The sequence below is a fragment of the Microtus ochrogaster genome, chromosome 10 (assembly GCF_000317375.1).
Source record: "Microtus ochrogaster isolate Prairie Vole_2 chromosome 10, MicOch1.0, whole genome shotgun sequence".
Lineage (NCBI taxonomy): Eukaryota > Metazoa > Chordata > Mammalia > Rodentia > Cricetidae > Microtus > Microtus ochrogaster.
In genome coordinates this window covers 54,547,040-54,567,823 of record NC_022016.1, presented here as the reverse complement: position 1 = coordinate 54,567,823, position 20,784 = coordinate 54,547,040, and the positions used below count along the sequence as shown (strand labels likewise).

Sequence of the window (20,784 nt, the reverse complement as noted above, 5' to 3'; positions counted from 1 at the left end):
TTTCTTATGGAATATATTCTGATCACAGTTTCCAACTCCTTCCAGATCCTCCCCACATCTCCACCCATCCAATTTCACCCCCCCCATTCTCAGAAACAATTTACCCCCCCCCTTTCTTGATTACTTGTACCAATCTCCATTCCCTTCTCAGCCCCCAGCTCGGGTGACTGCTATCGCCCACAGCTCTCAAGAGGCAACCTGCCCCCTCCTGGGTGACTCCAGGCTTCCTTAAACCCTAATTCTTTCAGGGTGATGCTGGAAATCCTGGAGACCCTGGAACGCCAGGCACCACTGGGCAGCCTGGAATGTCTGGAGAGCCTGGAGTTCGGGGTCCTGCTGGGCCAAAAGGAGAAAAGGTAAGTGGACCAAGCTTGGAGGAATTTGTTGCATTGGCAAATAGAAATCAAGGTGTCAGTAATGAGGGGTAGGACCACAGGGAGCCTCAAGGGAGCCCGGCGGCACCAGATTCCTCGGGACTCCTTACTACAGCAGCTCGGAGTATCAGGGATCTGTTTTTTCTTAGCTGAGGAGAGGCGGAAGAGGGGTGGGGCTCTCAGAGGATGCAGGAGGCCCCTTTGTGAGGCCCCCTGGCCTGGCTACCCTTTCTGGCTCACAAGCTCCCCCTGACCTTACCTGTCTCTTGACCAGGGCGATGGCTGCACTGCCTGCTCTAGCCTGCAGGGGGCCTTGACCGATGTATCAGGACTGCCTGGGAAGCCGGGTCCCAAGGGAGAGCCAGGTCCTGAAGGTGTGGGCCGGCCTGGGAAACCCGTAAGTGTTCAGGGGCTCTCATCGTTCCCTGCCTGAGTGTTGCCTTCTCTATCCTCCCAACACACCAAGGGTTCTCTTGTGCCTTTTAGGGCCAGCCTGGTCTACCAGGAGTTCAAGGGCCCCCAGGACTGAAGGGTACTCAGGTATGTGCGGGAATGGTAGCCCTGGGCAGCTACCCGTGGGACCGTGGGACTGAAGGCTTGGAATGGGGGATTGAGTCACAGAGTGGCAGAAGGTGGGGGTAGATTCTTCATAGGGGCTCAGGAGAAGCTGGGGGATGGGCTGAGAATTTCCACCCAGGGATTGTCGGTTTTCCTCTTCAGGGAGAGCCTGGACCTCCAGGTACTGGTGCTGAGGGACCCCAGGTGAGTATCTCATCCCACCTTTGCCTTCCAGCTCTCTTCTAACACGCCATAGCTGCCCGTTCCCCCATCCTGGGCTTTGCCTGTCTAGGGGGTCACAGCAGTCTTGGCCCGATGTTACCCTGTACAGGATTTGAGACAGGGTCTCTCTCTACATAGCCCTAGCTGTTCTAGAACTCACTATGTAGGTCAGACTGGCTTTGAACTCACAGAGATCTACCTGCCTCTGCCTCCTGAATACTGGGATTAAGGCATGTGCCACCCACAATGCCCTGCCAGAATTTGGCTTTATTTCCCCCAACCCATTACTCTAACCCTTGAGTTGGTGCTGGTAGACACCCTCCAGATCTGCCAGTGACACAGGTCCAAGGGACAGGTGGCTTTCGCTGCTATGCCACACTGTCCATTCTGACTTGCAGGGCGAGCCTGGAGCCCAAGGTTTACCTGGCATTCAGGTAGGTTTCCTATGGCCTGGAGGTGGCTAACATGGAAGGGGCCATTTTATGGTAAGAGATAACCAACTGGGCTTCCATCTGCAGGGACTTCCGGGACCTCGGGGACCACCTGGCTCAGCTGGAGAAAGAGGTGCCCAGGTGAGCCCCTTCTTCTGTGGTTGTTGGGGCTGCAGGCATGGAGACCTGGGACTAAGTGACAGCAGCAGAGGGTTGTCCGGGATCCGATCATCATCTCGCTTCTGAATGGACCTGGCTTCAAATCATTCCTCGGCAACCCATTTGTCCTCTCCTCACAGGGACCTCCAGGACCCAAAGGAGCCACAGGACCCATGGGACCTCCTGGCGCTAGTGTCTCCGGGCCTCCGGTAAGAGCCTTTCCTACAAGACTAGAGCTGTGACTGGGCCCTTGACACTGCTGCTCCAGGGGGGGCACAGAGTTGACCCTGCCCATCTCAGCAGCCTGGGTGGGAGGAGACAAGCTTCCTGGGCCATCATCAGGGAAGGAAGACACACCGCAGGAACTGCCTTTAAATGATAAACACCGCCATGTTTCTCTCTCTCTCTCTCTCTCTCTCTCTCTCTCTCTCTCTCTCTCTCTGTCTCTCTCTGTCTCTCGGTGTGTGTATATGTATGTGTGTGCATGTGCCCCACATGAGCTCATGTGCCGTTGGGTGCTGGGAACTGAACTCTGGTCCTCTGGAAGAGCAGCACGTGCTCTTCACTGCTGAGTCATCTCCCCAGTTTGTCTCTGTTAGCTTTTTTTAAAAGATTTATTTTTATTTTATGTGCATTGGTGTTTTATCTGCATGTATATCTGTGCGAGGGTGTCAGATTCCCTGGAACTGGAGTTACAGACAGCTATGAGCTGCCATGTGGGTGCTGGGAATTTAACCCAGGTCCTCTGGAAGAGCAGCCAGTGCTCTTAGTCACTGAGCCATCTCTTCAACCCCCTCTATTATTTTTAAAGATATATCTTCAATCTTGGTCATTCTGACAGATGTAAAATGGTATCTCAAAGTTGTTTTGATTTGCTTTTCTCTGATAACTAAGAATGTTGAGTATTAAGTGTCTTTCAGCCATTTGAGCTTCCTCTGTTGAGAGTTCTCTTTAGATCTGTGCCCCATTTTTTATTTGATTATTTGGTCTTTGATATCTAGTTTCTTGAGTTCTTTGTATATTTTGGAGATCAGTCCTCTGTCTGATGTGGGGTTGGTGAAGATTTTTTTCCCATTCTGTAGGCTACCATTTTGTCTTGTTGACTGTTCATTTGCTTTACAGAAGCTTCTCAGTTTCAGGAGGTCCCATTTAGTAATTGTTGCTCTCAGTGTCTGTGCTACTAGAGTTATATTTAGGGAGTGGTCTCCTGTGCCAATGCGTGCAAGGCTACTTCCCACTTTCTCTTCTGTGAGGTTCAGTGTAGTTGGTTTTATGTTGAGGTCTTTTATCCATTTGGACTTGAGTTTTTATTAAAAGAAACAAAAAACCTCTGATGACAGCTTAAGCTGGACAGGGTGTGGAGTAAGTGGGAACACTCCTCCATTGCTGGTGGGAATGTAAACTTGTACAGCTGCTTTGGAAATCAGTTTGGCTGTTTCTCAGAAAATTGGGAATCAATCTACCTGAAAACCCAGCAATACCACTTTGGGGCATATACCCAAAGGATGCTCAGTCGCGCCACAAGGACATTTGCTCAAGTATGTTCATAGCAGCATTGTTTGTAATAGCCAGAATCTGGAAACAACCTAGATGCCCCTCAACTGAAGAATGGATAAAGAAAATGTGTTCCATTTACACAATGGAATGCTACACAGCAGTAAAAAGCAGCGACACCTTGAACTCTGCAGGCAGATGGATGGGACTAGAAACAACCATCCTGAGTGAGGCAACCCAGACCCAGAAAGACAAATACAACATATACTCACTCATAAGTAGATAATAGACATAAAGCAAAGAAAGGACAGCCAGCCTACAGGCCACAACCCTAGAGAACCAAGGTAACAAAGAGGACCCTAAAAGACATACATGGATCTACCTAGGAAGGGGAAAAAAGACAAGATCTCTTGAGAAAATGGGAACATGAAGGGCAGTGGGGAGGGTGGAAGGGGAGAGGGGAGGAGGGAAGAGGAGTGGGGGGAATGTATAGCACAGTCCTATCCAAACAATTAAAAAGAGAAAAAGTATATATATATATTTCAAGGACTAGGGAGATGCTCAGTGGGTAAAGTGCTTGCTGCATGAGACCCTGAGTTTGATCCTCCACATCCATGTGGAAAGTCACATGTGGCCAGGCATGGGGGTACATGCCTTTAATCCCAGCATTCAGAAGGCAGAGACAGCTGGATCTCTTCAAGTTCAAGACTAGCTTGGTCTACTTAGCCTGTTTCAGGACAGCCAGGGCTACGTTGAGAAACCCTGTCTCAAAAACAAGCAATTTGGGAGGTAGAGGCAGGTGGATCTCTGAGTTCAAGGCTAGCATGTTCTACAGAGTGTGTTTCTGGACAGCCAGGGTGACACAGAGAAACCCTGTCTCAAAAAAGCACTCCAACCACCACTAATATTAACAAACAAAAGTCAGATGTGATCGCATGTAGCTGTAACCCTAGTAGTGTAAGCCTAGGGCTCACTGGCCAGTCCCTGTAGACTAACTGGAAAGTCCCAGGTGCCCATGAGAGACCATGTCTTAAAAACAAACAAACACAACTAAGGTAGATAGTTCCTGAGGAACGACAGCCTGAATTGACTTCTGACCACTTCACATGCAAGCACACATACACGTGTACACACACACACACACACACACACACACACACGAAGTCTTTTCCTTTAAAACTTCAATTTTTTTTATATATATGAATGTTTTGTTTGCATGTGTAAGCCTGGTGCCTGCGGAGGTCAGAAGAGGGCACCAGATCCCGGGGTCTGCAGCTGCAGATGGTTGTGAGCCACCACGTAGGTGCTGGGCCTCTAACCGGCATGCTTTGCAGGAGCAATAAGTGCATTTAACTGCTGAGCCAGCTCTCCAGCCCAGTGTTTTGCTTTTTCAAATCAGATTATAGTTAACTGTCCATATTTACACAGCACATTTACGCAGGATATTCTGAACAAATCAGGGTGATTAGCATTTCATCTTCTGATCATTTCTTTGTGTTCAGAACCCTTAGCCACTCCGCTGTTTGTAAACCGGGGTCACCTTCCTGTTCTGTAGAGGACTAGAAATTGTTTATCCAAACTAATAGGAATTTGGTTGCCATTATCCAGCCCCCTTGGTTTTTTCCTCACTAGCTCGCTCCCCTGTTTGGAGATCTACATTTTTAGCTCTGTCATCCCCATTTTTGGAGCAGTGGCCTGCTGAGGCCCTGTGCTCAGTCAGCTCTGGACATGCAGAAATGAGCTTCCTCTTCCAGACAGCCCTGTAGAGGCCAGGCAGTGGTGGGATATGCCTTAAATCCCAGCACTTGGGAGGCAAAGGCAGGTGGATCTCTGTGAGTTTGAGGCCAGCCTGGTCTACAAATACAAAGCAAGTTCCAGGATAGCCAGGACTACACAGAGAAACCCTGTCTTAAAACACAGCCCTGTAGAGGAAGTGTTATGATTATTATTGGTGTGTTTTAGAGGCAAGGTCTAACACTCTAAGCCAGACTTAACCTGGAACTTGGCTGTGTAGCCCGGGTTTGTACTGAAAATTTGGCATGCCTCCTTTCTCAGCTTCCTAAGTGTTGGGATTGCAGGTATGAGCCACCAAAATGGGCTGCTGTCATTTTCCAGTTCCATACAAGGCGAGCAAAGACCAGAGAGTAGGGGGTGGAGCTGGGAACTTGAAGTTTACCCCTTATCCCAGCCCTGGAGCCCCTGGGGACCATCCACTGAGCATCTGTGGGGAAAGAAAGGTTCAATTCTGTGCTGCCCAAGACAATGACTCCCACACTTAAAAGACCTGTCTATTGAGTAAATTGCATAGATTAAGTAATAATAAGTGCATTTTCTCATTTTAGTCATCAAAGACCTGTCTAATAGTCAGCTTCTACTCCGTGTGAACCCACTAGAATTTTACAAGATGATAATTTTAGCCTGAATCAAAGAAATGCCACCTTTCAGCCAGCCTCTGCCATGCTGGGCTGTGGGCAAATGTATAATTTTTCTTGAGCTTTCGGTAATGTTGAAAATAGCCCAGTGAGCCTTATCCTTTCCCTGTCTTTTGTAGATCCCTAGAGAAATTGTTGTTTGAGTTCGGAGAACATTGATAATTTCTTTCTGGTGGTGTGCCAAAGCCTAGAGGGACAGGGATTTGCCCGAGTCCATATGGCTTTGCCCAGAAGACCTAGACAGTCTGAATCCCTGCCTGTCTCAAAGCAGGGTAAAGGTGGAGCTGGAGACTTGTCCCAGGACAGCTTTGAACCCTGGTTCCAAAGGTGGGGCATCCCCAGGAGGCAGTCATGGGGTGTCTGCTATGCTCAGCGCATCTGATATACTCCTTGTCAGAAGCACTGACAGACCTCTCCTGTCCCCAATCCCACGGGGGTGGGGGGTGGCTTCCAGGTGTGCCGCGCACTACCTGGCTGTGTGTCACACTCACTACTTGTGAGACTTTAGGTAAGTGATAGTGTCTCAGAGTTGATATAACAAGGTCTGAAATTCCATTCTCTCAGCTCGGTCCACAGAGCAACTTAAACAGCGAGGATGTGTGCAAAGAGAAAAAGAAGTCGGGGGGCGGGGCCTTTGGGCCCACAGATCCCCAGCCAGGCTTGTGTGCTTGCTCCTGTGGCTCTGACATCTCCTCAAGCCTCAGTTTCCTCGTTTGCAAAGCAGAACCCTTTCCTGCAGGAGGCAAGAGTGGAGGCCTCATTCACTGTTCTCTGACGGGTGCTGGGTGCAGCGCCCAGTGCTGGGAGCCACACCCTCTTTTCCTCCTTCCTGCCTTCTCCTTGCACGCTGGCCACAATCTCCCCTCTGGAACAGGGGCACCAGGGGGCCTGGCACTGCTTCCATTTGTGCTGCTGTTCTCCTTAGCCAAATGACTGGCTGCCATCCAACCTTACCTACTAACTCTGCCCCTTTCCCTTCAGGGCCAAGATGGGCAGAAAGGACAGACTGGACTTCCAGGAGCCCAAGGGACACCAGTGAGTATGGTGGCCAAGGCAGCAGGATTCTGTGGCTGGACCTGCCTCCCCCTCGTACCTACTCACTTCCTGGTGTTTTATCTCTGCAGGGTGAAAAGGGATCTCGAGGAGAGAAGGTAAGTCTCCAGGGCCTGGGGCCACCGCTCATTGGGACTGGACTCCTAGGGTCCCATTCCTCCTAACAGCTGCTCAGACTGGAGGATGGGGCAGGTCACCTTACTGTTCACAGGCTTCCTGGTTCCAAGAGCTGTGGGTACCACACTCACTTCATGCAGGGGATGATAGATAGCTCAGAATCCAGCCTTGATCTCAGGGGCCCAGAGAACTCCAGGGCCCCTTTAGTGGACAGCTGCACTTCCACATGGAAACTGGGTCAAAGGATGAGGCAAGAAGAGAGGAAGGCAGAGGGATGAGGGACCAGAATAAAAGGGCACAGAACCAGGCAGAGCCTTGGGGAGTGGGGCTGTTCAAGATGAAGCCATGACTGCTATGGCGAGATTATGCGGGTGCGTAGCGAGAGAGCTGATGGGGACCCCGAGAAGGACAGGACTGGATTATTCTCCTGGTTCTCAGTTGATGGTGACTGAACTAAATGGCCACTACACACTGCATCTAGCCCATCTCCTGGTGGATGAGGAGGCTGAGGCCTGTGGGTTGCCTGAAGTCATGACGGAGGAAGCTGATCCAGACCTTTCCAGCTCTAAAGCCCATGCCACCTCCCAGATGAGGTTTCCAGAGGACCCTCTGTCTTTGCCACTTCAAACCAAGGCTCTTGTCCTTCCAGGGTGAACCAGGAGAGTGCTCCTGTACTTCTCGGGGAGAGGCCATCTTCTCTGGTATGCCGGTGAGTGGGCAGAGCTGCTTTCCCACCTTCTCCCACTGAGGGAGAGGTCTAGATCCTCGCCTCACCTGGTGCCAGCGGGCGAGAGTCCTTGCCAGGCTTCGTGTTCCAGCCAGCCCCCTTCCCGTGCAGCTCTGCGCTTGGTGTAGGCATTGTCTGTAACCTCTCCCCTTCTTTTGCGGCCCCCACTCCCACCCAGGGTGCTCCGGGACTGTGGATGGGCAGCTCCTCGCAGCCGGGCCCGCAGGTGTGTGTGGCTTGTCTCCTTTGTCTTGCCTCCTGTCGCGGCTTTCCCGCGCTGACACTACTGCCATCCCCTGTGGCAGGGAGCTCTCATCCCCCTCTGATTTTGTCTTCTCTCCCCCAGGGTCCCCCAGGTGTCCCTGGACCACCAGGTCCCCCTGGACTGCCTGGACTGCAGGTAAAAGGGTGAAGAGAGAGTCTGAGGTTTAGGGGTCAGGGCCCAAGCAGTCGTGGGACCTCCTCCATCCTGGCCCTGAGTACTGTTTCTCTACTTACACATCTGTCATGGGTTCTCCTGGCATGGCATGGCCGGCTCGCAGAGCCCTGGGCCAGGCTTGTGGACTCCTTGCCTTATTTTGAGGAATGTCCTGTTGTGTTTTAGCCCAAGCAAGCCCAGGCCTGGCAGGGAGCCAGGCTCTGCTGGTACAGAGTGCACTGTTGGAGCCGCAGTCAGCATTTGTTGGTGTGCCATGCCTTTCTGCCCGTGTGATCTTTTCCAGGCACCATTTTAGATACCGGGATGTGGATCAAACATTACAATCCCTGCAAGAGAGATGGGTAACAAGCAAGAAATAGAAACTCTAGTATATTAGAGCGTGGTCCATGCAAAGGAGGGAGATAAAGCTGACTATGGGGATGGACAGTGGGAGGAGAACTGGGAAGACCTCTGTGAACATACTGAGATGCTGACACTGGACAGAAAGCTCGGACACTTTCATCAAATGCAAAGACTGCCAAATGTGCAGTGTAGGCTCTGGTTCCTGGTGAGCAGACCCCTGGGAGCTGTCCTGAAAGGTGGAGGAAGGGAGGAGAAAGGCTCCACTTGGGAAAGCTCAGAGGCGGCTCTTTTATACTTGACTGTGAGGCCTTGGACATGCTGGCTCACTTCTTGGGGCTTAAGCTGGCCCCAGTGGTGTGACTTTGGGGTTGGGGCTGACATAAGGACCTGGGAGCTGGGAAGGTGGCCTAGTTGGGAAAGTGCTCACTGTGCTCACTGTGAGATCAGAGCCAGACATGGTGGCCTGTGCCTGTAACTCCAGTGCTTGGGGGAGGAGCAGAGGCAGGAGGATCCTGCCAGTCTAACTGGTGAGCTCCAGTTTCAGTGAGAGACCCCGTCTCAGAAATTAAGGTGAGAGCCAATGAGATGGTTCTGCCAGGAAAGGTGCTCACATGCTAACCTGACTTCCGTCCCCAGATCCCACAAGGTGGAAGGAGAGAATTATTAAATCCTCAGCTGTCCTCTGAGCTCCACAACCTTGCTGTGGCATCTGTGGATTTGTGTATGTGTGCATGAGCGTGTGCACACACATATACACACACTGACTCTCACACACACACACACATCGACTCACACACGTACACATGCACACATAGATTAAGTTAAAAATAAGATGGAGAGGGTCTGGAGAGATGGCTTAGCAGTTAAGAGCACTGGCTGCTCTTCCAAAACACCCGGGTTCAATTCCCAGCAGTTCACAACTGTCTGTAACTCCAGTTCCAGGGGATCTGATCGGACATCCTCACCCAGAGTATATACAAGCAAAACATCAGTGCACATTAAATAAATAAATAAATCTTAGAACAACTGAGGAAGACATCCAGTGTTAAGATCTGGCTTTAACATGCACACACACACGTACACATGAACCTACATACACACATGCACATACACATAAACATACACACATACAAATAAAATAAAAGGTGACATTTGGATCAAAATATAAAGGAAATACAAGTGAATCTGTTGGGGAGAGAACACTCCTAGGGAGGGGCACCCCTGAGGAGGAACACCCCTGGGGAGGAGCATTCTTGAGGAGGAGCACCCCTAGAGAGGAGGACCCCTGAGGAGGAGTATCCCTGGGGAAGAGCATCCCTTGGAAGGAGGATCCCTGAGGAAGAGGATCCCTGGGGAGGAGCACTCCTGAGGAGGAGCACCCCTGAGGAGCACCCCTAGAGAGGAGGATCCCTGAGGAGGAGTACCCCTGGGGAAGAGCACCCCTTGGAAGGAGGATCCCTGAGGAGGAACACCCCTGGGGAGGAGCACTCCTGAGGAGGAGCACCCCTGGGGAGGAGCACCCCTGGGGAGGAGCACCCCTGGGGAGGAGCACCTCTTGGAAGGAGGATCCCTGAGGAGGAACACCCCTGGGAAGGAGCACCCCTGGGGAGGTACCCTCCTATCAGGGAAGGCAGCAGATACAAAGGCCTAGAGGTGAGAATGTCCATGATGTCCTTGGAAATAGCACAGAGGCCAGAGTCAGTAAGGCGAGACTATTAGGAGGAGCCGAGATCCATGTCACACTTCGGTTCCCAGCGCCAGGGCAGCCTCAGTCTGAAGCTCGTCTCTGCCATGTGCTCTGGGATACTGGGCAAGTTTCTTAGTCTCGTGGTATCTCCATGCGTTTATCTGTTAAATGTAGATCATTAAAGCACCTGCCTCAGTGGGCTTCTTGTAGGTGTTAAATAAGCTTGGGTGTGCAACGCGTGTGAGATCTTTCCTGGCACACAGTGAGTGCCCTGGGGCGTTAGCTATTGCCACAGCGTTTCCTGCTCTTAGTTCACACTCCTCTCATTCCTTTGAGCCTTGTCAGCCCCAACCCCTAAGTCACACCACTGGGGCCAGCTTAAGCCCCAAGAAGTGAGCCAGCATGTCCAAGGCCTCACAGTCAGGTATAGAAGAGCCGCCTCTGAGCTTTCCCAAGTGGAGCCTTTCTCCTCCCTTCCTCCACCTTTCAGGACAGCTCCCAGGGGTCTGCTCACCAGGAACCAGAGCCTACACTGACATTTGGCAGTCTTTGCGTTTGATGAAAGTGTCCGAGCTTTCTGTCCAGTGCCAGCATCCAGCGATCCATCACAGGGGGCATGGAGTTGGCTTGTGGAGGCTGAGTCATTCCAGAGTGACCCATTAACCAGGCAGAGCTAGCGTAGTGCAAACCGTGCCAAGCCACACCAGGGGAACAAGGACAGGAAAAAGTGCTGAGTACAATCCCAGGACCCAGAGTCGTTATCTGATGCCCATGTCCATGACCAACCTGAGGCTGCCGCAAACAGGCACCTGCCCTTCGCCAGGCTTCTCTGTGCCGAAATGGGCTAAGAGGCAGATGACGTTTATTAGCCCAAGGCTGTGTCCCAATGCCCACAGATGGCGTTTTATCTGGATCCATTTTCCACCTGAGGAGCCTGAGGCACAGAGGCTAAGAAATGAACCCAAGATTTTTAGAACTGGAAGGTAGCGGTCAAACTCAGGCTGTATCCCCTACTTCTAGAGGAGAATACACATGTGTAATCCTACCAGGGTAAGAGAGACTCATGCGCTCAGACTTGAACTAGCATAGCAGCCCTGGAGTGGAGCCATGGGTGAGTTATAGTAACAGGGCTAGGGGCATGGCTCAGTTAGTAGTGTGTTTGCCTAGCATGCAAGAAGCCCTGTGGATCCCCAACCCCGTACACTGGGTGAGGTGGCATATGCTTGCAATCTCAGTCCTTAGGTGGTAGAGGCAGTGGGACCAGAGTTCAAGACCATTCTCAGCTACATAGTGAGTTTGAGGCTAAGTCTGGGCTGCACTAGACCCTGTTTCTAAACAAAAACATTCAAAGCATTTACCCATGTGCCAGGGCACTGTTCTGAACCCTGGGGACACAGTGGGTGGTGACCCAGGAGTGGGAGAGCCTGCTCTGGACAGAAAGGAATCACTCAGGGGAAGCTGGTCTGTTCCAGTGCTGGGAGCTGGGTCATGAAGGGAGACTGGGTCTCAGAGCAGGCCCAGGAAATCCTGCACCAGGAGGAGCAGGCTGTGCAGTGATGCATGCATCCAACACGCATTTAATGTGCACCTCCTCCTTGTGGGGTGCTGGAGATTCAAACTGGAACATCCTCCCTTCCTCGGCAGAGTATTTAATATGCAAATGTGCATTGTGAATATGCGAGAAAGCCAGAGGCTGGATGGCACACTCTGAACAGGAGTACCCCAATCCATCCTACATCTGGGCTCTATGCTGAGTCCCCCACAGCTTCACCTCCTCCAAGCCGCACACGATGACCGTTTTACAGAGAGGGAAACCGAGACGACACAGAGCTGGGCTTAGACTCTTCCAGAAGTTACTCATGCTCAGATGGTCGGATTGGCAAGCTTCTGACGTCAGCTCTAGGGATGTTTTTCAAGGGATAAGATGCAATCAGTGGCTAGAGGGTGGGGGCCAGTGGCCCTCACCCAGAGTCTCTTCTCTGTCTTGTTCAACCTGTGACCTTTGGCAAATGTTGTTCTCTGAGTGCCTTTGTTTTTAAGATGGTGGTAAACTGCTTGTTGCCTCTAGGAGACTATGATGATAATTAATGAGAAAATACAGGAAAATGACTTAGGATAGACCACAGCAGTTACCCTGTAGAAGGCCCTCTGCCTGCAGGACATTGTGACTCTTGCCTCCAATGCCAGCACTTGGGAGGCAGAGGCAGAGGCAGGTGGATCTCTGTGAGTTTGAGGCCAGCCTGGTCTACAAGGGAGTCCCAAGACAGCCAGAGCTGTTATACATGTTATACAGAGAAACCATATCTCTAAAATAAAAAAAAAAAGACCCATGGTCCAACTTCTTACCTGCAAAGCAAGGAAATGTGCTCAGTAGAGCTGCTTTTGAGGACCACCCTTCTGTGCCCCCAGCCCCCAACTGTGTGATGAGCTCTCACCCATGCAGGAGGGGGTGACAGGTGGCAGCACTGTGAGCTGGGAACAGGAAACAAGGAAAGCGCAAGCCTGAGAGAGGGGTCTGATCTCTCCTGTCTCTTTTCTGCTTCAGGGCTTGCCAGGACACAACGGTTTGCCAGGACAGCCTGGGCTCACTGCTGAGCTGGTGGGTATCAGCCAGGACACACTGGCCATCGTCATTCCTGTCCATGCAACCCCTTTAGCTCTGGTGGGGGATCCTCCTTCGCTCCGATCTTAAGGCTGGATGCTCATCTAGGCTGTATAAGCCTCCCCTCCCCAACCAGCTAGAACCAAATCTGTCTCTTGCAGGGATCCTTACCCATCGAGCAGCGCCTCCTTGAGGTAAGAGGGCACGGGAGGCACTGGCGCTGGCAGGTGTCGCCAAAGGGGATTCTCACAGCAGGTGTTCAGTTGCCTGCCGGCTAACAGATAGCAGCAGATTGAACCTGCTGGTTCCCTGGGGAACCTTCCTGGGGGGGAAGGGCGTGCTAAGTATCTGCCTGAAAGGGTCTGGCTGGGTGCTGGCTTGTAACAACCCTCTAGGCAACATTTGCTGAATGCACTCTTAAAGGAATGCTGGGAAGGTCCCCACCTGGTATGTGCCTGGTGACAGAACCCAGCCTGACATCAGCTCACGTCGGCTGGCAAAGAAGCGCCATCCCTTCTCTGGGTCATGCCAAGGCAGGGGGTGACAACACAGTGGCAGGGGACCAGGTGGGTCAGGTTGGAGACAGGCCTGGTGGATGTCAGCTTGAAAAGACTTCAGTAGGAGGAGCAGTTGTGGAGGGGGTTGGCCTGCAGTTCTACCAAAGGGCTGTGGCCTGGTCTGACTGACCAAGCTCTCGGGCGTCCTCTGGAAACCAAGGTCCCTATGCCACCGTTCTCCTTGCTCAGTCACCTCCTGAAGTGACAGTCCAGCCAGGTCATTCCTGCAGGATGACTTCAAGCTCCTGGACCTCTCTCTAGGAGCTGGCATCCTCAGGGCTCCTTTCCCCATCTCTCCTCCTTTAGCCACTTTCTCTTCGGCTCTGGCTAGTCAGTGCTGTGGACATTATTTCACCGCAGGGAGCTTCATTCAGGGCACAGTATGAGAGCTGTCTGCCCTGCCCCGTCTTTGAATCACGGATGTTTCCAGAAGCAGCTGGTGGAGGTGGTTGAGTTAACCAGGCAGCAGCCATGAGTCAGATCACAGTGAGGTTGTGGCAGTGAGACCCCCAGCTCTCCTAGTCTTGGTGAGGCCGGCATCCCCTCAATCCTGCCCTCCAGGCCGTGATGGTGTGAAGTCCTTTTGATGGTTCACAAGGTGGCTTTGTAATCAAGTGTCCCACAAAAGGTTCCACCCAGGAACTGAATCAGCCTGTAATAGAAGTCAAATGGCAGCCAGGGGAGGCTGCTGGGAGGCCCAGCAATCACCATGTCCACAGCTCAGAGGAAGCGCTGACTCCACACAGACAGGCAGTGACCAATCCAGGTTTACCTGGACAAATCACACCACCCCTCTTGAATAGTAGCTTCCTCCACAATGCTCGGAACGTAATCGACCTCACTGTGGCCTGGGGACCAAATGCGATACATGCCAAGGCCATTACAATCTGTGGCCTCGTGGGTGCTGAGGAAATGATGGCCATTATCTTTGGGTGTCTCTGTGAATGGTGAAGGTGAGCATGAGGCTTCTGTCTGGGTCCCAGCTACCACGCCTGTGACAGGGAGACTCCAGGCTCCTAAGGCCTCTGGAACGAGAGCCCTAGTTTCGCTAGTTTGGATGGAGAGGACCCACAGCTTCCACGAGTCACAGAGTCTGTGACCAAGAAGGTCAAAGCCCGAGTCAGAAGAAGCCTTTTTCGTTAGAACAGTTCAGACCCAGGGACCTGTGGAGCCGGTGACAGTTGGTGAGCTTCAGGCCCGCACTGGAAGTGTCCACGAAGGACCTGCTCCTCTGGCAGCCCTTTCCTGGCATCCCCAGGCAGAGGTGCTGGCACTGGGAACCAGGCTTTTCATCCTGGATCCTTGGGGCTTGTCCTCGCCACGGGTGCAGGTTGCAGGAACAGCCGGGACAGATGGTCCCTCTGCGGGTCCCTCCGCCTCCTCCCACACAGCCTGTCTGGAAAGCACTCTGGCTTGGCCCTACCTGAGCCTCTTCCTGGAGGAAACTCAGAGCCAATTGCTGGGATTGGGTCCCCTGAGGACAGAGCAAAGCTGCTGCAGGGATGTGGCTGGGGAGGGAGGGTGTGAGGGTGGACTGCTGGGCAGGATGCCCGGGTCCTGGATTCTGAGGGCATTCCCCAGTAGACTCTTCCTGCGCATCTCTGACCCAGTCCCTCTGTCCTTCCCCTTTGTCCCATCAGAGCATCTGTGGAAACTGTGCCCAGGCCCAGACGGCCCATCCGGCCTTCCTCCTGGAGAAGGGAGAAAAGGGAGACCAGGGCGTCCCTGGTGTGCCAGGCTTTGACAACTGTGCCAGGGTAGGAACTGGGCAGAGGCGGGCTGCTATGGTAGGTTTCCCTGGTGTAGGAGGGCTCCCTGGTGCTGGTCCTGATGTCTCCATCTGGCAGAGACTGGGCCGGGGTAGCTGGCAGTCCTGGTGCGGTGTCATGTGCCTACCAGAGGCCTCCTGACCAGCCTTACCTAACAGAGCCTCTCTTGTCTACCACAGTGCTTTATGGGAAGGGAGCGCCCCAGAGCAGAGGAGGCCAGGGTGAGCAAGTCCTTGCCTTCTCTTTGTCCATCCCTCTTGCCATTTTTTCCTCCCTCCCTCCCTCCCTCCCTCCCTCCTACTCACTTCTGCTTTTATCTCTTCCCCCACCCCAGGGAGACAACAGTGAGGGAGAACCCGGCTGTCCTGGGAACCCCGGCCTGCCTGGTCCTCCAGGGCTTCCAGGTCAAAGAGGAGAAGAGGTAAGACCAAGGCCCAGGCCCTCATCCAGGTAGGGCCTTGAAGACATAGGGTCCACATCTGCCTTGAGCACTCTCCTCCTCTGGGTTTCCCATGGCCTGGAGCCACTCACCACGCAGCCTCCTCAGCTTCCTGGCACCCAAGCAGGTTGGCTCCTAGCTGCTTCCTCTCCTGGTACCCCTCTTCTCCAGGCCTATTTTCCCCTCAGCAATCAGGTCACATCGTTCCTTCTCAGTGAGGCCTTCCTAAATCACCCATTCTAAACCACAATAACTCCTCAAGCTCCCCCCCCCACACCCCCTCCTTAAGCTACACACACACACACACACACACACACACACACACACTCCCCAAGCTACACACACACACCCTCCCCAAGCTCTTTTGCCTTTGTTAGACTCACACCATCCAACATTCTGGGCATCTACTTCCTTCTAGAACATTCCACAGGTATGGACTTGCGCAGCAGCTGTGTGCCAGCTGTGTTCTGTTTGTTACTGTTCACCTTGCCTCTAGGACATAAGCACTTCATAGTGGAGATTTTAATGTTTTGTTTATGGCTATGTTCCCAGCCCCTGGGCCTGTGCCCGGCACATAATAGCTGCTCAATAAATGTCTGTTGGATGACTGAATGAACTGAATGAAAGGCCATTTTAACATCAGCTAAATGGCTCTGCTCTGACATCAGACAGCCCTCTTAGGGCTGCAGCAGGGGGCTGGAGGCAGGTACCATAACACGGGTTTCTGCAAGGCCTCAGGTTCTCCATCTTGTTCCTTTGCTTTCTTCTGCAGGGACCACCTGGCATGAGAGGCTCCCCAGGTCCTCCAGGCCCTATTGTAAGTATCTCAGGTATTCTGGTCTGTTTGAACCGATCTCAGAAAGTCCTAACCCACACACCATTCTGCTGCCTTGTCCCCAAGAAGCCAGGCGAGACACCGACTATGCTTATCTTTCCCTCGGGAGAGCATCTTTTGGGACAGTGGTCTCTGGCCAGGAATGCCCTGCTCTGCCCCCACTGCCTGTGAATCCACTTAGGGAGGGCCCTCGGGTGCATGTGTCTGGGCCCCTCCTCTTCCCTGCAGGAATTAGTAGCACACTAGGGGCCCCACAGACAGCAAGGTGTATGGTTGCCCAGTCAGATCTCGCCACTCACCTTAACACAGTCCCAACAAGGGCCCTCTGTCATTCTGTGGAGCCGTCTCTAGCGAAGTCTACAAAGCCCAGGCCAGGGGTCTCCACCCAGAATCCTCAGGGATGTTGGCGAAGCAGGAAAGACATGACCTGACAAACAGGAAGTGCTGGCAGTGTGTTCTTTGTCAGAAACAAAATGGCTGGTGGAGGCCTTGGAACTATTCTCCTGAGGGATGTTGGTGATCAGGAGAGGGGGGCAGGACTGAAAGGAACGGGCTTTTTACTCCACTGACGGCAGACTGGGAGCGCCCTGGCAAGGGTTTTCAGACTAGGGAGGCTGCTGGTATCTGCCGGTGGAGGAGCCCATCGAGGGGCACGGTGGCCATCTTCTGATAAGACCTCTTTCCAGCAACCTTGAAAAACTCCCAGCACCACCTCCCCACAAAGCTCCCAACTGCGGACGGTACCTCCAGGTTCCCCCAGGGTGATTGTTCTTGTGAGATGTGACCACGTGCCTGTTTCTCCCACCAGGGCCCCCCAGGTTTTCCTGGTACTGTTGGCTCCCCCGGACTGCCTGTAAGAACCTAGCGCCACTCTGCCTCCCCTTCCTGCCAGCCAGGTCTCTGTGGCTTTGCTTGTCTCCCCCTCCCGTGGTGCCCTCTCCTCTCCCCCTCCGTGTTCTGGTGTTCTGTTCGTTGTTTGTCCCCTGCAGGCATGGTAGCTAACGACACAGGTTCCCTTAAGTCCTGAAGGCTTGGAGACCATTCCAGTCTTGACTTTCTTTGAGCGAGCGCCCTCAGCCTCTCCTCCAGGGTTCCTCTTCCCATCTTCACACCTTCTCCGCCCGCTTTCTCTTTCCCTCCAAGCCCACACGTCACTCCCCTGTGTCCCCCAGGTCTCTTTACCTTCATGCTGGAAGCTGGGGCCTCTATGAAGGAGCCCCTGTATCTCTTCCGACTCACTCTTGCCTCCGGCTTCCCACCACTGCCGTGTGGACTGAAGATTTGCTGAAAGTAGTTCCTGGGACCCTGCCAGGCACCTGGCTCTGTGCCCGGCAGAGATGCCAAGGCTTTAGGGCTTCACACTGCAGGCTGGCACAGGTTGGCTGCCCTGCTGCCTGGTAGGACTGTCCAGAGGCACCCTGGGGATTTACAGGCAGCCCTGCGTGCACCCTTCCCCGCGGCTAGAGGAAACCCATGCCCTCCTCTTCTTTCTCTTCCCTGGCTCTAGGCCCAGTCTGCTTCAAGGCTAGGCATGTGATCCCAGTCAGTTGGGTGTCTGGTGTTAGGGCCCTGTCCCTCTGTGCCCACGGTCTTGGGCTGATCCTTCTGCCAGGTGTCGTTAATTGCTCTGCTTGTCGTCGTCGTTGTCACAGGTGTGTTTAAATCACAAACCCCCACCCCATCCTCAGTGTTGCTCTCTCCTGGGTCATGGAAGCTAAACCTCTTGTTTGTTGGATTCGTGTGCCCGGGGCTGGCTCCTGCCGTCCCAGGCCTGGTGGTGGAGGCTCATGGACGAGGGTCTCTCCTTGTCGTACGTAGTCCAGTCTGTCCCCATGTCTTCATCCCTGGCCGGGCCATGTCTGTTTCTGCTTGCTTGGGTGAAGGGGCCATCTGTCTGTCTAGCCATCTGTCTTGTGTCATGGAAAGGTTTGGGTGCCATTTCTAGCAGGCACAAGGGATAAGGGGGCAGAAGAGATATTTTTGATGGTGACCTGGAGCTGTGGCGATCGGGGTGAGGAATGGTGGGCTTTGATTGCCACTGACATCCCTCTCCATGTTACGAGTGATATGGGATTGCTCTGGGGAGAGCCCTCTTGTGCCTGTCCCTGGCATCACTAAAGAAGGTGATTTGGGGCTCGGGTGGGAACTGGGACAGGTAAGTGTTGGGGACTCGATGACACTTTGTGGGAGCATCTTCCCTGACAGCCTCCCCCCAGAAGGAGCACAGGTCTCCTAAGGTGCATCCCAGACAGCCTCCACAGTAGGGTAGGGCAGTGACAGTCACCGGGAAGGAGCCCTATCAGGGCTCACTTGAAGGGGTGTCTCTGCTGCTGCCTGTCTATAAGCTGCACTCCTGAAAGTGGATTTACACATTCGCCCTTCCAGAACACACCCATGACAGTCCCTTTACCAGGGACACTGGGCTGCTTCTCGTGACCTTTGTCCAGAGTGCAAAGAGGCAGGCATGGGGCAGGAAGAGTCTGCTCTAGGTAGGATTATCTTCCTCTGCCGTTTCTCATGGTTTCTCTCTCTAAGGGCCTGCAAGGAGAGCGAGGCCTCACAGGCCTGACTGGAGACAAGGGAGAGCCGGTAAGAAAGGGGCCCAGGATTCCTGCAGCGATGGCTGAGGGGTGGCCACTGAGTGGGAGATGGGGAGAGGCTTTCTTCTGAACTCCTCAGTCACGAAGCCCTGATGCAGAAGGGCTGGGAGCTTCAAAAGAAAGGGCTTCACACCCCTCAGATGGATGGAGCTGGGTGTCCATGTAGCCCCTACACCCTGGGAGCTGTGTGTGTTCCGGCTCTTAGCTACCATTGTGGGGGTGAGGGTTCCTCTCCTTCCTTCATCCTCCACACTTGTGTGCCTGCCTGCTCCTCCCCACCTCATTCTGGGCCTCCTTTCCCACTCTGCTCCCAGGGTTCTGGGGCTGGTCACCTGGGCTTGGGAAATGGCCCAGAATAGTAACTGTACCTGGGGTGTGGGTGGTTTGGGTGGCGGATGGGCACCCGCTGGATAGCAGATCCAGGGTTTTCGGTTTGGGTTTCTCACACAGGGAGAGGGTAACAGAAAGGTTGAGGGCTGGTCCATCACCATACCTGCCTTGCTTTGCAGGGTCCTCCAGGACAACCTGGCTACCCAGGTGCCATGGGACCCCCAGGATTGCCTGTGAGTAAGAGGACTCTGACTCTGGGGGTACTGGGGGTACAGTCCAACGGTGAGAACAGGGCCAGAAAGGGCGTCCCTCAACCGTGTTCCCCTTTTCCCAACATTCAGTCTCTACCATGCCATCCATGTATGACCCCCCCACATTCCACTTTGGTTCCCCTGGTGATGTGGCTTGCCCCCACCATTACAATGGAGGGAAGGAAGGGGACACTCTCAGAACCCCCATGAGTCCCAGACTCAGAAGGAACTGAGATGTGCCGCCCAACGGGTTTTGAGAGAGTGAGGAAGACACCCGAGAGATGCTGCTCCTTGCAAAGGCGCCCCCAGACCTCTCCAGTGTGGGCCACAGTGGCAGCTGGGTGGCCACACTGGCTACTGTTTCCCCCCTCTAGTCCCCTACTTTGGTCCATTCGGCCTTCAAGTGTCAGTCTGGGCTCCAGCTGTAACCCTGGTGTCTTGCATTAGCACCCCTATAGGCAGGCCACAGAGCTAATTCTGCTGTTGCTTGTCAGGGCATCAAGGGAGAGCGAGGATACACCGGCCCTGCAGGAGAGAAGGGCGAGTCGGTAAGCTACAGCATGGGATGAATGGAGGGCAGGGAAGAGCCCCCTCCCCGCATCCTCTTCATCAACAGGGTTGGGACTTTCCTGTGACCCCTGCTGCCCCTGCCCCAGAGTCACTCCAGCTGCGTCTCTGCACCAGCTGGTGGCTGCGGAGGCGCAGGCTGTGAGGAGATCCCAGCAGGCTTCTTGCAGAGACGACACTGAGGAGGGGAAGGGCCCAGTCAGCTGGCAGAATTTCCCCTCCTGCCAGATCAGGGCCAGGAGCCTTTTTCTCTATTGAGGCCACCTTCATGGGGGTCCTACACCGAACGTAGGCGCTGGGACAGCTAGCACATGAGGTCACAGGCTCCTGAGGGACATGACTCACCCAGTGTCCTGCAGCCAGCTAGGGAGTTAGTGGTGAGGAGCCTGGCCTGGAGCCCTAGTTTCTCTGGTGAGGAACCCCAACCCTCATATCTGGGACCCGCCAAGCTAGGGTGGGAACCTTACCTCTCCCCCTCGCGAATGTCAGCGAAACCTCATGGGACTCTGCCAACAACTGTCACACTTTTAATCTGCAACAAGATTGTCTCCTAGGCATGCTGGGTATTCCGAGCCCTTCTGAGGGTTCTGCACTGAGCAAAGCAGGCCCTGCATGCCTTGCCCTGCAGCAGGAAGCAGATAAAACACGAGTAGATAGAAATAGCTATGAAGAGAGCTGAGACCCCCTGAGCGTGCAGGGTGGGGGTGGGGCGTGGGGCTGGAGTAGTGTGAGGATGCTGTGTAGACGAGAGAGAGAGAGAGAGAGAGAGAGAGAGAGAGAGAGAGAGAGAGAGAGAGAG

At 53.6% G+C, this 20,784-nt stretch overlaps 1 protein-coding gene across 3 annotated transcripts in view; it reads left to right on the top strand.

Moving 5' to 3' along the window:
• The window catches only part of Col16a1 (collagen type XVI alpha 1 chain), a 53,254-nt gene that overhangs the window by 18,371 nt on the left and 14,099 nt on the right, over positions 1-20,784 (top strand). For 2 of the 3 annotated variants that reach the window (XM_026782182.1, XM_013348275.2), the window contains 22 exons: positions 249-356; positions 649-771; positions 861-914; positions 1,095-1,136; positions 1,553-1,588; positions 1,673-1,726; positions 1,885-1,953; positions 6,652-6,705; positions 6,795-6,821; positions 7,490-7,549; positions 7,746-7,793; positions 7,914-7,967; positions 12,581-12,634; positions 12,799-12,831; positions 14,835-14,951; positions 15,143-15,184; positions 15,298-15,384; positions 16,175-16,219; positions 17,046-17,090; positions 18,773-18,826; positions 19,347-19,400; positions 19,913-19,966. In XM_026782182.1, coding sequence (XP_026637983.1) covers positions 249-356; positions 649-771; positions 861-914; positions 1,095-1,136; positions 1,553-1,588; positions 1,673-1,726; positions 1,885-1,953; positions 6,652-6,705; positions 6,795-6,821; positions 7,490-7,549; positions 7,746-7,793; positions 7,914-7,967; positions 12,581-12,634; positions 12,799-12,831; positions 14,835-14,951; positions 15,143-15,184; positions 15,298-15,384; positions 16,175-16,219; positions 17,046-17,090; positions 18,773-18,826; positions 19,347-19,400; positions 19,913-19,966 — 1,314 coding nt within the window. The remainder of the gene's footprint in view (positions 1-248; positions 357-648; positions 772-860; positions 915-1,094; positions 1,137-1,552; positions 1,589-1,672; positions 1,727-1,884; positions 1,954-6,651; positions 6,706-6,794; positions 6,822-7,489; positions 7,550-7,745; positions 7,794-7,913; positions 7,968-12,580; positions 12,635-12,798; positions 12,832-14,834; positions 14,952-15,142; positions 15,185-15,297; positions 15,385-16,174; positions 16,220-17,045; positions 17,091-18,772; positions 18,827-19,346; positions 19,401-19,912; positions 19,967-20,784) is intronic. The other variant, XM_026782183.1, reaches the window with a different exon arrangement.